This window comes from Sminthopsis crassicaudata, chromosome 1 (assembly GCF_048593235.1).
Source record: "Sminthopsis crassicaudata isolate SCR6 chromosome 1, ASM4859323v1, whole genome shotgun sequence".
NCBI lineage: Eukaryota > Metazoa > Chordata > Mammalia > Dasyuromorphia > Dasyuridae > Sminthopsis > Sminthopsis crassicaudata.
The window spans coordinates 292,073,637-292,091,491 of record NC_133617.1 but is presented as its reverse complement, the minus strand read 5'-3'; the positions used below and the strand labels follow the sequence as shown (position 1 = coordinate 292,091,491).

Genomic DNA, 17,855 nt, shown 5'->3' with positions numbered 1-17,855 from the left:
GTGACTCTGGGTAAATTACTTAACCTCAATGCACCAAGCCAGTCTTTCAGAGTATAATTTACAGAGAAGGTATTGTTCATCATTCCTAGGAAAAATGCCTCCCCAAGAGCTTCCAGTACTGGTAAAAGCAAATATTTTTTTCTTTTTAATGACAATAAAAATAGAAGAAATTAAGACTTTAAAGTATTATTGTTTCAATCAAATAGTTTTTATTGAATATTAAAAAGTCAAAGTATATGAAGCTAATGATCCTCATGAATTTCTCTGTGTGTTTGTAACAGTCAGCTCATCTTTATAGCCAATCCCACAATTATAATGCTGATTTATGATTTTTGGAGACTTTAGACATAGGGATTCTTATCTCCATTTGTGTCATAGATGGCTTTGAGAGTCTGGGAAAGCCCAAAAGTTACTTGTCAGAATAATGGTTTATGGGCAATGACAACTTCATTTGGAGATAATTTATTTTTCCCCATCCAAGTTGATAGATCTCCTAAAATCTACCCTATCGGTTAAAAATTCCTTAGAAGAGTATACAAGAGAGATTCAAAGTGCTATGTTAAACATCATAAGGCTCTGTCAAATTTAGGATCACTTGGGTCGTTAACCTTAAGGGTCATTAAGTTCTCCCCCCCTCTTTGTAGGACAGAGGAAATTATGAGGTGCAGAGAAATGAAATAAAGAGACAGGATTAAATCTAGATCCTCCTCAAAGTACAGCATATTTTCAAAAATATTAAATTGCTTTCAAAATCATCACAGATTGGTTTCAACCCAGCAGACACATATTAATTGCCTTCTCCACTACTTTTACAATGCTAATTGCTAGAACTATAAGTATTTAAAGATAGATCTCCTGCCTTAAAGAATTTGCAGTCTAATTACATCTAGTTGTCTCAGTGGATAAAGTCAGTGGAGTCAGGAAGATCTGAATTCAAATTATGCTATCTCTGTGGCCCTGGAATAAGTCAATTAAACTTTCAACTTCAGCTTCTTTATCTATCAAATAGGTATAATAATGCCATCCAGCTCACAGATTGGTTGTGTATAATATGTGTCAAGATGGGGAGAGTGAATAAGCATTTATTAAAATCCCTATAATATGCCAGGCACTGTTCTAAATATTTTTACAGATATATCTCATTTGATCCTTACAACAACTGTAGGAGATAGATATTATTATTCTCATTTTAGACTTGTTCAGGCTCACACAACTAGCAAGTATATGAAATCAAACTTAAAGTTATATAAATGATAGTCATTAATTGGACAGTACAAGTATACAAATGTGATGCAAAGTGGAATAAGTTATAGGACCAAAAAAGATCATGACAAAGTGTTCTAGGACAATTTGAAAAGGGGAAAAAAACCAATTTCTTCCAGGGTTGGGAGTGAAAACCCTGGAAGTCTCTTTATCAGAGGTGACCTTGAAAGATTAGAAATACAGTAAGATTCAACAATGTTTCTTCTCATGAGTGGGAGTCATATTACCTATTTGAGCCAGGAAAAACAGCTCTAAGAATATTACTATTCCCAGCCTGTCAAGGAAAAAAAATGAAATTTATTCCTTTTTTTTTGTTTGTTTTTTTGTGTTTTTTTTGGTGAGAATTCATTTTTTTTAAAGCAGGACATTAATTTGAAAGATACAGTTTAAAAAACAAAACAAAACTTTAGTCTATGCTGCCTAACACAAGAAGCACTTTACACATACTGGTTGATTGACTGATTGATCAAGATACTTAAGAAAGCATCTTATAATAATTATCTTTCACCTTGGAAACAGGATAAAATAAGAATTCACAACAGTTTGAATGAATGAATGAACTTATAGCCTGTCAGCTGGAAGAGTCCTATGTAACTGGAGCCTATGTTCAAGCCTATGTTTTAGGTACAATGTTTGCACTAAAGCCCTGACAGCTTTATTGTGAAAAGAAGAGCTTTGTAAACAAAAGTATATAAATATGAATTGTGTAATGTGTAGGAAATATGCCTCCCCAAGAGCTTCCAGTACTGGTAAAAGCAAATATTTTTTTCTTTTTAATGACAATAAAAATAGAAGAAATTAAGACTTTAAAGTATTATTGTTTCAATCAAATAGTTTTTATTGAATATTAAAAAGTCAAAGTATATGAAGCTAATGATCCTCATGAATTTCTCTGTGTGTTTGTAATAATCTGAATAGAATTAGATCTTCCAAAATATCCAACTCACCAGGCCAGAGTATTTAAGAACTATACTCCTTAGGTATTATTAAACCTGTTCTATGGTGAGTATGTCCTTGGCATTTCCAAAAGGCACATAGTTTCAATTTTTATTATCTTTTATTTTCTCTTTCAATTCAATCCAACAAAAAAAAAAAAGTTTTTTAATTAAACACTCAGTAGGTGCCAGGGCCTGTGATTCAAAACCTGTGATTCAAAATTAAAAAATAAAATAGTTTTTGCCTTCAAGGAGCGTATATTTACCCCAAATACATATCTTTCTAATTTTTATATTACTACTAGGAATTAAGTTAGAATTAGAAGAACTCCTTGAGAGTAGGGATTGTATGAGTTTTTTGTATTTGTATCCCTAAAGGTTAGAATAGAACTTGGGGTGGGGGAGTATATGGAGGTATCTGTGGAGGGATGGGAGTGGGTATGGGTGTGGATATAGTATGCCTTTAATAAATATTAGTGAATGGATCAATTAATTTTGTTCATTTTGACAAAAGAAGCTTCTCAATAAGAGTTATATAACCCTGAGAACCCTGTCTTGGGCACTCCACTCTGCTGAAACACTCCAGAATTAGATTCTAAATAGATATTTAATTTGATTCCAAAACTATCATGTTGCTTGGTAACTTCATTAATACTAATAGCTCCTAATGTCTGATAGTGATGCAGATGAAACATTCATTCAAACAGTCAGCAGAGTACCTACATCCCAGAACAGTTAGAAGTCCAAAATTTTCCTCTGGGATTATTCCAATAAATCAAACAGTTAAGGGCTTCTTTCCTAAGTATTTTGTAGTCCCTTGTTTCTGATTATTGCTTTCCAGTTTTTCCATCAACTCATAATTTCACTTGATTTCCTACACATTACACAATTCATATTTATATACTTTTGTTTACAAAGCTCTTCTTTTCACAATAAAGCTGTCAGGGCTTTAGTGCAAACATTGTACCTAAAACATAGGCTTGAACATAGGCTCCAGTTACATAGGACTCTTCCAGCTGACAGGCTATAAGTTCATTCATTCATTCAAACTGTTGTGAATTCTTATTTTATCCTGTTTCCAAGGTGAAAGATAATTAATCCCTCTAGCAGAATAATAAAAGTTATAGTGGAGTGATGTTTGCATATATCTGTAGATATATATGCAAATACACATAAATGTGAATTTACACACACACACACACACACACACACACACACACCCACCACTGATTGGTACAGCATAACAGTGAGAGAAGATCCTATTCTTCATTCCTAGGAAGTAAGAGGGGAAGTGTGTTATATTAACACAAAACATAATCATGTAGAATTGAGCTCGGTTTTAGCAGAGAAGATTGTTCAATTATATCTTTTATAGGCTCTTAAAGAAGATAGTAATGTTGATTCAAAGATCTGATTAGAAAAACTGAACTGCCTCATCTATTGTTATTTTCTCAAATCCTCTTTACAGATTAAAAAGTAATATTTAAGGGGTTTGGGGAAGTGTTTTTTGGGGGTCTTTAGCCCCAAGTATTCAAATATAAGTGATAGTGTTTAATCTAGAAAAATTGAACCTAATTAAAATCTCTTGGTAGGAAAATGTGTTTTCTTCCAGTTTAATGTTCTGCTATAAGCATTTCAGGTGACTACATAATATTAACAATTAGGGATGAATAGATTGAGGTGAGATTTACCTTCATTCAGCCATTCAATTGATTTCTGCAAATTGTGGCTGCCATTCTGAAGCAAAATTTTCATAATGAGGTTATCCTTATCCTAAAACTATTATAATTAAGTTCTAATACTATTTAAAAGTCATGTGTCATAGAATGAGCGACCCAAATATTTCTAAATCAAGTGTTCACATGGTATAATAATCAGAGAATGTTCAGGGTTTTTTTTGTTTGTTAGTTTGGTCTTTTAAAATGCCCATAATTATTAAGATACTGGGGGTAAGTAAGTGGTATAGTGTATAGAGCACCCAACCTGGACTCGGGAAGAATCCTCTTCCTTAGTTCAAATCTGGCCTCACTTACCACCCTGAACAAATCATCCCAATTTGCCTCAGTTTTCTCATCTGTAAAATAAATTGGAAAAGGTCATGGCAAACCACTCCAGTATTTTTGCCAAGAAAACCCCAAATAGGGTCATGAAGAGTACATTATTATTGAAAAGTAACTGAACAAAAAATTTAGATATTTGTACATGTGAATTTGTAGTTTCATATCAGAGATATTTTGTGAGTTAAAAATGAGTTTCAATTTATGACTTGTGCCAAATTAATGTATTTTAGGGACAGCTAGGTGGCGCAGTGGATAGAGCACCAGCCCTGAAGTCAGGAGGACCGAGTTCAAATCTGGTCTCAGACACTTAGCACTTCCTTAGCTGTGTGACCTTTGGCATATCACTTAACCCCAATTGCCTCAGGGGAAAATTAATATATTTTAAGAAGATGCCTTTCTATCATGTGCTTGTCTCTTAGGCTAACCTCTTCATGGGCATAGAGGATCAAACTGATATTCCCTTTCATTCCCGTTTCATAGGCTAGCCTCTTCCTTCTTGCAAAGGATCTTCCCCACCCTTACCTGCAGTGGACAGAGAGACTTTATGCTAACCTACTCCCACCCCTATTTCCTAGACTGGCATGGCTGTGTGGAAAGAAGAGAAGTATCTTTGCATCAGTTCCACCCACTAGCTCCCTGTCCTAAGCTGCCTAAGACAAGATTCTACCCTGTCTCAGTGATGTTGATAGCCTATCCTAACTCATTTGTAAAATGATTAGCAAACTGCTACGAATCATATCCTCCCAGTTCCAGTGATTCTGAACCCACAGCTGTCATTATTCAAACCTCACTCTCCATCTTCCACGCCCTTATTACTATCCTTAGTATAACCTCTCACTGACTATCCCACTGGACTCTCTGAAATGCTTGCTCCATGGGCAACAAACTTGCTTTCATCTTAAACTTTTTCTTTTCCTGTTTCTTTCATCTTCTGGCTTTGAGTCTGGTGCCCTCCTCATGGCAAACTCCCTGATCAAACTTTCTGGTACTGGTTGGTTGTATTGTTACTCATTCCTCCCCACTCATTGGGGGAGATGGAGAAGTCGGAATTCTCTTTGCACCCTATCACCTCTTCCAGCCTCATCTTCTAGCACCGTTACTCACTCAGTAATCTGTCCTCTAAAATTCTCTCAATCCATATGACCCTTTTAACCCCCCTCCAAAAAAAATGCTTTCAAATCTTTAGGACACCTTATTTTAGTGAGTTGAATGCATGGCTCAAAGACTTTCCTCCTCCCCAACTTTATACAAGGAGACTTCAATATATATATATTGATATTCCCTTAAGCACCCTAAACTTACTCATTTCATGTAACCTACTCTTCCACTACAACTAAGATACCCACGGATGCCCTTGAACATACTGTCACCTATAAATAGACTAGTTCTAAGTTTATGAACTTAAGTTCCCTTATCTGATCAAAATCTCTCATTATTTCACCTTTTCTTCTGCCTTACAATCCCAAACCCTGTTCTTTGTCCCATGTTCTCCAATTCTTCCACTCACAGTTCTTTCCCAAGGCTACACCTTCCACACCTCCCCGCCCCCTTGTGCACTGACTACACTTTTGTCCTTTTCTTGTCTTGACCCATTGATGAATCAGTTCAGCTTTATTTTTCTCTTGAATCTCGTCACCATTTTCTGTTACCAATCTTTCTCCATCAAGCTTCAATCCTGGCCAATTCCCACAATTCATTATTTTTTGCTACACATGTTGCTGAATGAAGCTGGAGAAAATCAGAAAATGATGTTAACTGGATCCACCACAAATTTGTTATGTAATCTCGACTGGATCTTCATTGCAGCAAGGGGATCTGTTTATACCTTCCTAATTAACTCAGTATCCCCATCAACACAGTGGCTATTTCACATGTCTCTATCCCAAACCAAACATTCCATAACTCCCCCTTCCGTTATCTTTTCAGCTGACAATTTTATTTCATTTTCACTAAGTTCTTTTTCTTTCATCTCACATTAGCCAGATGCTTTCTCTTATCATCTCTGCCTTCAGTCCTGTCTCACAAAATGAAGTGGCTATTCTTTTTGCCAAAGCAAGCCCATCTACATGCATGAGTAATTGAATTCTAAGCCATCTTCTCCAACAGACTGTCCCCTCTCTTCACTCCCACCTTCTCACTTATCTTCATTATCTCCTTGCTGCTGGATGCTTCTCTGTTACTCATAAATATGCTCGAGGAAATCCTTGATTCATCTATTTTAACTAGTCCTGTATCTCTCCTCACCTTTATGATCAAACTCATTTAGAAAACCTTCTACAACTGATGCCTTCATCTCCTTTTGTCTTAATTCTACAGTCTGGTTTTTACCTTATTATTCAACAGAAACTGCCCTTTCCAAAGTTACAAATGATCTCTTAACTGTTGAATTTAATGGCTTTTTTTCAATCTTCATTCTTCTTGACTATGACACAGTTGTTCATGCTCGTCTCCTTGACACACTTCTCTGTAAGTTTTTATGACATTACTCCTTTCTGGTTCCCCTCTTACCTCTCTGGTTATTCCTTCTCAGATTCTTTGTTGGATTTTCTTCTGTATCATATTCACTAAGTGTGTCCCTGTCCCTGCCCATCTTCTGCAGTCCTTCAATGCTATTTCACATGGTGAGTTCATCAGCTCACACAGATTCAATTATCTCTATGCTGATGATTCTCAATGTACTCATCCAGTCCTAATCTCCCTCCTGCCTGACTCTGTCTCATATCTCCAGCTGACTTTGTGATAGCTCAGACTGGATATTCCAGAAACATGTCCAGAACTGAATTCATTATTTTCCCCAAAAAACTCTGTCCTCTTCTTGCTATCCCTATTGTTGTTGAGGATTATCACCATGCTCCCAATCACCCAAGTTCACAACTTAAGTGACATCTGTTACATCTCATTCTCTCCAATCCATATGAAATCTGTTGACAACTTGTGTCAATTTTATCTTTCTGATATCTCTCTTATATACCGCCCTCTTCTTTGGACCCTGTCCCCATCCTGGTGTAAGCTCTCACCACCTTGCATCTGTCCCAGAGCCAGTCCGTCCTCTCAGTTGTTAAAGTATTCTTACAAGTAAATCCATAGTGATTTCTTTTATGCCTTTTCGGTCTCAAGCATCATTCTCTGGTCATGGGTTACATGCAGCCAGCTTATGCCCATCACACATCTTTTTACTGCCCTTTGGATAACTTGTTAGTTTGATTCCTCTGAGATCTTGATGTTCTATGATTCACACCTTTGAAGAATTGGTAAGAGAATATTGATGCAAAAGAGATGGAACTTTGTAGTAATGGACATGGAATAGTGTCTTCTGTGGGGCCATTTCCCCAATAATCCATTTGTGCCATTTCCCAAACATAATTCGGTAGATTTTTCTTATCCTACTCAGTTCTTCGTTGCCTACAGTTCATGCTTAAGTTCTAAATAGTGGTGGATTAAATCAATGAGATGTTAATTTTGCTGAACATCATAATCTGGACACTATCTGTTTTTCATCCATTGTGTTTTGTCATATAGAAGATTAAACTTCTCCAGTGATGAGTATTTCTCCTCTCCTTAGCTTAATGCAGTTTATGTGACATATGAGAGAGATAAGGATCTTTTTGTGGACTTAACAATAGGGAGTCCTTTTTTTTTTAAACTGCTTAAAAGTTTACACAGTAATTATTCTTTAATATTCCTTCTAGTACCAAATTATTATATTCTGATAGATGAGATACATACTTTCTTCATATAGACAAAAATTTGTGCAAATTTAAGAACATAAAAAAAGAAATTCATTTATTTAATGCCCAGTAATCATTTTGAGGAATGGAGTAGAAGAAAGTTAAGCTCACTGGGGAGAAATTATGGGACAGCAAATTGTACATATTGGAAAAGCTGTATTGAATGTTTCCTTTTTTATCATGAATAAAACTTTTGACTCACTAATATTAATTTTTATAGCAGACTTAAGGAATTAGTTTTCTGTTAATATTCACTTTTAAGTAAAATATTATTCTGTAGTCAACACAGAAGTTACTACTTTCTATTCCCCAAAGTAGATTATTCTCTAGGGTGTCTTAACCAAACATGGACTGTAATTGGTGGATTCTGGAGCTAAATTTAATGTCAGATTTCCCCCAAAAAACTTCTCATTCCAGAAAGATCTATCATTTCTGCTGCTGATGTCTGAATGTTTGGAAGACTAATTACTCAACCCTACTGGTACCAGTTCCTGAGAACATCATGGGACCTGAAGGTAGCTTTCTGCATAGTGGACAGGTGCACATCATCATCTGGGGGAGTTTGGCAGCTGTTGCAACTTTCCTGCTTATTACCTTCCTCATATTTCTGTGCTCCAGTTGTGAAAGGTAAAACTTAGATGAGCAAAATTTTGCTGAAACTTAAACATATCATTGTTTGTTTTAGCTATTGCTATACAACTCAGACAGCAGAGGCTCCTGTGTATTAAAATTAATCCCATTTGCTTTCAGCTACAATGATGATGAGCCCATTTTCTGTTTCAATGAAGATTAAGCCATTGTTTTAACACTTTGACAACAGTTCACACATCTGTGTGTTTGAGGATTTTCTGAATGCAATTATTTGGCTATTCATTTAACCTGATACTTGTGAAGATATCTTATCTTCACGTGAGTGTTGATATTTTGAAATCTGGATATTGTGTGAATGAAAGTGACAACTTTCAGAGTCATAGTTCATTGTAGAATTTGGTGTTAACTGTTTTTTGACTTTTGAACTTCTGCTTATTAGAGAAGCATTAATATTGTCAGAACAGTTGCCTTAAAGACAGAAGATTATTTATAGAAAACCAGAACCTAAGTTAGTGAATAGGTTTCAGAACGAGAATTTTTTTAATGAAAAGAAAGACATCCTCACTTCAGTGTAGACAACAGTTATGTTAATGAGAAATTTTATGTCGCTGATACCATCAGCCATTCTGCATACAGCCTCTCTAGAATGAGATTTACTGACTTAAAATTTGTGTTGGGAAGTAGGGAGGTGGAAATCTTGTTTTGCTCAATCTTTGGCAGAATCTATGTAGTAAAAGGCATCCCCAAGTATTGACTATTAGCCCTCTGGGACTAAAAACAGACTTCTTAAAAGTATGTCTGGAGTAGAAGAAGCTTGAGGGCATGTTTTCCTGTTCGGAAGTTTGTTTTTTGTAATAATTTTGCCTCCCATTAGGTGTCACTCTTCCCTTACAGATTGTGTGTGGTAATTCTGCTTCTCAAAGACCGCCCATTTACTGATCCAAACCAATCCAAGGGAATTCTATTATCCTTCAACAGTGGGTGCCATAGATTGGAAAAAGTGTGAAACACCCTCAGTAGCCCACAGACTTAGATTTATGTTTACTTGTCTAAATTCCCATGTAGTGCTTGATTTTTCCAGCAAAAACTTTCTCTGCTGAATCAAATGGGAGGGTAAGGAAATCATTTATGTACCACAGACTGATTATCTCTATATGTGAGATTATAAATTACTGAGAATTTGCTGATTTGTACCAGTAAGAGTTCCCTTATACTCTTTTCCCTTTATCAGTGAAAATACAGTTCTAATACCTTATCCTATATCTGTATGACACACACACCTATATGTTGCCATATTACATGTGCACATATGTGTATATACATACATATGTATATATTTTTATACATATAATTCCTGCTTATGCACTTTGGTGCAATGTATTTCAGGCAACAACTTCTTCTTGAGGCATGAAGTGAAAAGATTTTCTGTTGGTTGACCAAAAATATTTGCATAGATCTTTTATTGTCTTATTGCTCTTCCCTCCAGCAAATGAGGAGATATGATTCATGGCATAATCTGACTATCCCTTCTTCCTTTGGAAGGAGTCAATTTTTTTTAAATGAAAGAAATAGATTTTATCAAGAATTAAAGCAGTATTTTCTAAACCTTAGTGAACTAAGCATATAAAGTACGGTATGTTTAATTTTTAGATCTATGTCTATATAAATATGGAACGTTACTAAAAGTTCATTTTTTAAATTTCAGAGAAAAGAAACCAAAACAACAAAATGGTGACCATGAGAACCTGATGAATGTGGTAAGGGTCTGATTTCTTTTTTCTTTCTTTTTTTTTTTTTTTTTAAGCAGTTGTATATTTTAGCATGTTTCCACATGCCCAGAGCCAGAAGGAAGCCAGGCAGGATGCCTAAAATCAGCTTTGCCTCAGCTATTCTTTGTCCTTTAGGTTAGGTTTCAGGGAAATTTGTGTTTCTGAAAAAGCTTAGTACCTACCATTTTATGCCCGTGTTATTAGCCTAGTAATGTGGAAATCAATAGAATAATTTCCCATAATCACATGATTGTCAGTGCCCAGCCTTGGGAGTGTTTAGGTTTTCTTGAATTTGTGGCAGCTCTGTGTTCTTTAGAGCTTCTGCTAATCCTTCTCCCATTGTTAAGTGGATAGCTCAAGGGACTTGGCTTCTAACTGTCTATGTATAGGACTATGCCCTTTTGCAAGAACCTTGCCTGCCCCTCCAAGCCCTGGCCCTAGAGACCCATTGTTTTGATTGGTCTCAAGAGACTGGCATATGTCATTTGAATAGTAGCAGCTCTAGGGAGTTTAAAACCTTGCCTTAGGTTATATCTGCCTCCAGAAATTTCCCTCAAGGGAAATGTACCTAAGGATGACTCCAGGGAATTTGGGATCATCTTAGAGGAAATTTGAAAGTTTATGTTAGTGAGGGTAGAGGATAATACTCTTTCCACATTGTTATGTTGGAAAATACTTCTCATAATCTTCCTGCTTTGGAACTACTTTATTCAGTCAGCCTAGAACCAAGCTTATATGAAAGGTTAGAATGTTAAAGATATTGCTTTTGAGAGTATTCTCCCCAATAGAAATAGGTACTTAAGTTGGGAAAGAGACTAAAGAGGTCTGGTAAATAAAAGTAAATACACATATTGTATTTATTAGCAAAAGTTCTTGGGAAGTCAGCAAACATTTATTGAATGCCTCCTATATGTCCTAAGCACTGGAGACACAAAGAAAGGCCCAGACAGAAACCACTCTCAAGGAGTACAGCTTAAAGGGAGAGACAATAAACAAACAAGATCTATACAGGATAAATCTAACCTCTAGATCCTTCAGGACCTACCCAAAAGACTTCATAGTAGAATGGATTTCAAATAATGAGTCCTCAACTTAGAGAACAGAATATTAATGTTGGAAGAACCAAAGTAAAGTCCAACCCAAAGCTAAATAGGAGTCACTTCTGCATTGGAACTATTAGCCTCTACCAGAATCAGATTAAATATACTTGGTGAAAGTTAAACAAAATAAATAAAAATGCAACATAGATAATGTTAATTTGTGATTTTCTAAGCCTATATGTGGCCAGGCCACATAGCTTTAATAAAGTGGTTATATACCATTTCCTTGAAAGATCTCACCTTCTCAAAGAAAAATCTGCAATTTTTCAAGGCAACCTATTCCACTTTTGGATGACTCTAAATGTCAGGGAGTTCAGGGTTGTTTTTGTTTTGTTTATTTTGTTTTTCCTTTATATCCACTATAAATTCAGTTTCTCTCTGAAACTACCTCTCATTGTCATTAGCTCTGTTTGCTTTTTCTGGTCAAGTAGACAATTCCAATGCTTATTCCACATGACAGCCTTTTAAATACTAGAAGACAGTTGTCAAGCTTCCACCCTTAATACACACACACACACACACACACACACACACACACACACACACACACACACACCCCACACACACTGCTTTAGGCCAGAGCCATAATTAAAGCAGGATGACTGGAACTTTGCCTTCCTTCTGTTGATGATCTCCAATTTATCTTGGATATATCTTCTTTGCATAGAGTTGTCTGCATGCTGTCTCCCCCATTAGACTGTGGGGATTATCATGTAGAGATAATCATACACCGAAATATATCAGCAATTCCATACCTTTTATAGTAGTCCATTTGAAAAGGACTTAGTGTATCATACCAGGATTTTTTTCCCTTATCTTATAAGATGTATACTATAAGATAGGAATAGAGGGGAAAGGGGAGATTGAATAATTCACATCATTCATAGTAGTAACACAAATTGTCATGTGGGCAAATTAGAATATGGGATTTTTTACTTCTGATAATTTTATACTGATATTTGGAATGTGGAGCAGAAGGGAAACAGCATGATTTTTAAAGGAAATGCTTTCAGTGTTGACAGCTTTGTTTTGACTTGTAAATTGCTTAACTTTACTATGGAGGTAATTTAAACAGAGAGACACTACTGCCAATTAGTTACCTTCCTGATTATAATCATTTACCATAGCTAAATTCTCTCTAACCACAATTTTAAACAAAATTTAATCATATTATAGCCATATATTATAATATTTTAATTAAATTTGCCAAGGATTATAATGTATGAGGAGGCTGAGTACTCCTAAAAAATAAAATAAAGTAAAATAGAGAAAAAGAAAGTGATCCTGAAAGGTCATTTTTACTTCCAGATGTCCCATTTACCCTTATTTGTATGTGTTCTTGAGAATAAGAAAGATTTAGAATGCAAGTTCTTTGCCATCAGGGACTAGTTTTGCTTTTTATTTGTATCCCAAGCACTTATCAAAGTGTCTGGCACATGAATGGATGAATGAAATGAGCATTCTTTAAGCACTTACTATGTGCCAAACACTGTGGTAAGGGGTGGGAATCTAAATAGAAAATTTGAGACAGCTCTCCACTCAAGAAGCTGACACCCTAATTGGAAAAGATAACACATAAAAGGAAGTTCAGTTGAAGAATAGACAGAAAATCCTTTAAGTCCTAATGGGCAATGGTGGGTAGATGACAAGAGACAGGGATCCTTACATTGCATAATAGGTCAGGCAACTATGTTTTTGTATAGAATGGATGAATGATAAAACTTAGTGGTCTTCCATCTCTTTGGATGGAATAGAGTATAACACTGCCATCTTGGATAAAAAGTTTAAATAACCAAGTAGCCTAGAGGATTCTGAGCCTTAGGATTAGTGAAGGGGACAAAAGGTCCCCCTTCTCACTCATCTCTCTCTCATGCCTTTCCCACCCTCTTAGCCTAATATATTTTGCCTTCAACCTCCTAGGACTTGTGTCCTCTAGAAAGCCCAGGTAAGTTCTGGGTAGTCTTCTGGGAAAGTGATGAAGCCTAAGTGATAAATAAAGATTTGCTTCTTCTCTCTCTCTCTCTCTCTTTCTCTCTCTCTCTCTCTCTCTCTCTCTCTCTCTCTCTCTCTCTCTCTCTCTCTCTCTCTCTCTCTTTTTCTCTTTTTTTCTTCCTTGCACTACTCCCAACAATTCATTTATTTATAACCTTCTTTTCTTTTTAAATTTTGAGTCCCCTCCTTCTTTCCTTCCATCCCATTCCTCCCCCACACGTAGAAAAGGCAAATAATATAATATTAATTATATCTGTGAAGTAATACAAAACATATTTCCATATAGAAGAGAGACAAGAGACAAGAGAGAAAGAGAAAATGAATTATACTCAGGGTTCATTAGTTTTCTCTCTGGAGGTAGATGGCATTTTTTCATTATGAGTCCTTTGGAATTATCTTGGATCATTGTATTGATCAGAGTTGCTATATCTTTCACAGTTGATCGTCATTCCAACATTGTTGTTACTGAACACAGTGATCACTACTCTACAAACAGTTCATTAATGTAACCACAAAAAGAGCTTCTACAGACATTTTTGCAGATATGGGTCCATTCCCCTCTTTTATAATTTCTTTGGGATACAGGCCCGGTAGTGACACTTCTGGATCAGAGTATATACTTGTATAGCCCTTTGGGCATAGTTCCAAACTGCTCTCCAGAATGGCTGGATCAATTCACAACTCCACCAACAATATATTAGTGTCCCAGTTTTCCCACATCCCTTCAAACATTTATCATTATCTTTTTCTGTCATTTTAACCAATCTGAGAAGTTTGAGATGGTACCTCAGAGTTGTTTTAATTTGCATTTTTCTAATCAATAGTGATTTGGGCCACTTTTTCATATGATATAGATGGTCTTAATTTCTTCATCTGAAAATTGTCTGTTTATATCCTTTGATCATTTATCAACTGGGGACATTTTGAACTTTATGTTAAAGTTGGGCTCTGATCAGCTGGGGTGGGAGGCACTGTTCCAAGGTTTGTCATGAAAATTTTCAGTGCTTCCAATGTGGAGTTATCTTGTGAAAGGTATGGTCACTGCTCTCCTGATCTAGCTTCTGATTTTTACCCAAGAAGGTCCCTGTGACCTCAGCTCCCTTGTGACTGGTTACAAGTGCTCCTCTCTCTTCTGGAACTACAACTGCTTATAGAGTACCCAGTCAGTACCAGATGCACTTAGTGCCAGCATAGAGTGTGCTATAATCTTTTTCTGATCAGTTGTCTAACCCCTTTTGCCATTTCTGATCTGAGAGTTCCCAAAGCTTCTGTCACAATCTCCTCCAAGGCCCACCACTAGTGTTCCCATCCCACTCCAGACTTGTGTCCACCTCATTGTTACAGACCTTTCTTATGTATTTTCTAAGTTGTCTTTGACTAGAAAAATATCTCCCTTCAACCTTTTGTTGATTCTACCACTCCAAAATTTGATTTAAGGCATTAAAATAGTATTTTACTTTTCCAATAACATATATAGTTTTCAACATTCATTTTTTTAAAAAAGATTTTGAATTCTATGCTTCTCTCTTTCTCTCTCTTCCCTCCCCTTTCCCCAGACGGCAAGCAACCTGATATAGGTGATACATGTTTGAGATATTATTTTCAAATTGTTGGAAGATAATGTTGGGAGAGTTCAGCTGGGGCCCAGCTGGTACTTTGCTGTCTTCAGAACATGATTTTCTATTGCTACATATTTCACATGAGGGCATTTTAAAAATCATTTTGGTTTAACTCCTGTTACTATATGGAATGTATTTCTTAATTGTTATATGTTCATTTTTTTACAGCCTTCAGATAAAGAGATGTTCAGCCATTCAGTTACTAGTCTGGGTACTGAACTTCCTGCCAGCAGTGAACAAAATGGGGGCCTTACCAATGGAGACAGTAAGTTCCCCTGAGCTTTCCAATATGTAAAAATCTTATCCTACATACTTGATCATGTTCAAAACTTAAATGGATATCCAGAAACTTTAAGTGCTATAGTTTTAAACTTAGCTTCTATCAGTTTATTCATTTTTAGAACCAGTTTTATAAAGTCAATCACATTGAGTTGCAGCTATTAAGTTTTCTTCTGGCTCTAATGTTTTTTTTGGTTCTATGGCTCCAAGTTATAATTTACTTTTTTTATAATATAATCTGAATTAGCTATGTACTTATATAGAAGTTCCTTAATAAATGTTTGTTGGACTGAATTAGGTACATAATAATCCTCCTGAAGTTCTATTGGAGCTAGAAGATAAACATCGGAAAACATCTTCCAACTTTTGTTAAGTCTTAAAACTTAGAATACAGGTAGTACTTAATTTTTTTAAAAATTAGAATTACTGGTCCATAGCATTATACTTCATAAAGACATTCCCAATAGAATGTAAAAATATAGGTTTAGTACTTTGCCTTACAATGTTAATAGTTCATTGGCCAACTAGAATTTAGAATTCGTACCTTCTTATCAGGATTGACATATGGGGTGGGAAAGAACAGAGAGACAGAGAGATAGAGAGACAGAGAGAGACAGAGACAGAGAGAGAGAGAAATATGTATGCTCCACATCTATGTTCATGGGTGATATTACTTCTAATATAGTCTTGTTAATCATAAACATGCCTTCAGAAATGTGGATTTGATCACAAATAATGACATAATTTCTGTACCAAAATAAATGGTTGTTTTGCCTGGGTCCTTTCTTTATCCTTCAAAGGGCTTCTCATCCAAAGACTGTCGTTGGATATCCTATCTCACTTAACCCAAAAGGACCAGTGAAGTCAGTGAACATAGAAAGAGGAAATAGCTCAGTAGGGGTTAAAATAAGTATCATTATTTTTCCTACAAAAGGCACAAAAGGTGATTTTTTGGGGGGGATCTCTGGAAAAGCAAGTGTGTTATATATACACTGAAGTATAGTAACAGCTAGGTACCATTTGTCATGAAAGGCATGTGAGACTATTTGTAATACAGTGAAGGAATATTCTTTTGTGACAAATTGTATCCCTTTTTTGGTGGAGTAGTATTGAAAATAAAAATTCAATTTTGTTGAAGAAATTAATTTAAAACCTAAAGTCATCATGAGTGAAGTTATTATAACTAAGTAGCTTTACTAAAGTGCTAACAGTTTTTTTGTTTGTTTGTTTGTTTTTCCTGAGGCTGGGGTTAAGTGACTTGCCCAGGGTCACACAGCTAGGAAGTGTTAAGTGTCTGAGACCAGATTTGAACTCGGGCCCTCCTGAATTCAGGGGCTGGTGTTCTATCCACTGCACCACCCAGCTGCCCTGTGCTAACAGCTTAAATTTGAAAGATATGCTAGTTCATTTCCTTCCAAATTACGAGTAAAATAATAAGAATCCTTAGTCCATAGTCAGGTCTCTATAATTTTCTTCTTCAAGTCAAAGAAGATGAAGAATTATGATTTTTCCTCACTTAACATATAGTAAATCACATAGAGTAATGTTTTAGAGGTGATTGAATCTCTTTAATTCTTTTTTTTTCTTCTCCTTCTACTCTTGCAGTTCTTTCAGAAGACAGTACTATGACATGCATGCAACATTATGAAGAAGTACAAACTTCTATTTCTGACCTGTTGGATTCTCAGGATAGTACAGGAAAGTCAGCGAAATGTCATCAAAGTCGGGAATTACCTAGAATTCCTCCTAATGATACCTTGGATACTATTCTTACCACAAGAAATGTGGAGACTGACCAGGGTCTTGGAATGGAAGGACCATATGAAGTTCTCAAAGATAGTTCTTCCCAGGAAAACATGGTAGAAGATTGTCTGTATGAAACTGTGAAGGAAATAAAAGAAGTAGGAACATTAGCCAATCTTGAAAAGGGCCAAATTGGAAGACCAAGTTCTGTAACTGCTTTTAAAGAGATTCAGGGCCCTCAGGTCTTGAATAAAATTGAGTCTGCAGAATATGCCTCTGTGGACCGAAATAAAAAAAGTCGACACAGTGTCAATGCAGAGAGTATTCTTGGAAATTCTGTGGATGTAGAGGAAGAAGCCCCACCACCTGTCCCTGTAAAACTCCTTGATGAGAATGAAAATGTACAGGATAAAGCAGATGGGGAGACAGCAAATAAAGGGGCCACAGAGAGCACTAGCCATATCAATAAGGTAAGCTGATTCTTTTCTCCTATTCTTATAGTATAAAAAAGGGCAAAAATTATTTGTGTGCAAAACTGACCACCAACTTTAGTGAGAGCCTTTTAAAAATTTTATTCCAGATACATACCATGTAACACCAATTCTACATGTCTAAAGGGAAATTGATCCATACATGTTCATGCTACTTGAATGATGAAAGCTTTTTACTGACTTCTAGAGTTAGGATTTTTTCTTCTCACATTACTCCAGTGATAACTTATTTTTATAAAGAATCTCTCTCAGAACCTTTTTTTGGTTATTATCCAATTTTTACAT

The 17,855-nt window shown here is 35.8% G+C and overlaps 1 protein-coding gene across 2 annotated transcripts in view; it reads left to right on the top strand.

Moving 5' to 3' along the window:
- The window catches only part of PAG1 (phosphoprotein membrane anchor with glycosphingolipid microdomains 1), a 220,375-nt gene that overhangs the window by 178,861 nt on the left and 23,659 nt on the right, over positions 1–17,855 (top strand). For both annotated transcript variants that reach the window (XM_074278960.1, XM_074278959.1), the window contains 4 exons: positions 8,404–8,613; positions 10,283–10,334; positions 15,226–15,322; positions 16,942–17,549. In XM_074278960.1, the coding sequence (XP_074135061.1) occupies positions 8,489–8,613; positions 10,283–10,334; positions 15,226–15,322; positions 16,942–17,549 (882 nt within the window). In that variant the 5' untranslated portion in view covers positions 8,404–8,488. The remainder of the gene's footprint in view (positions 1–8,403; positions 8,614–10,282; positions 10,335–15,225; positions 15,323–16,941; positions 17,550–17,855) is intronic.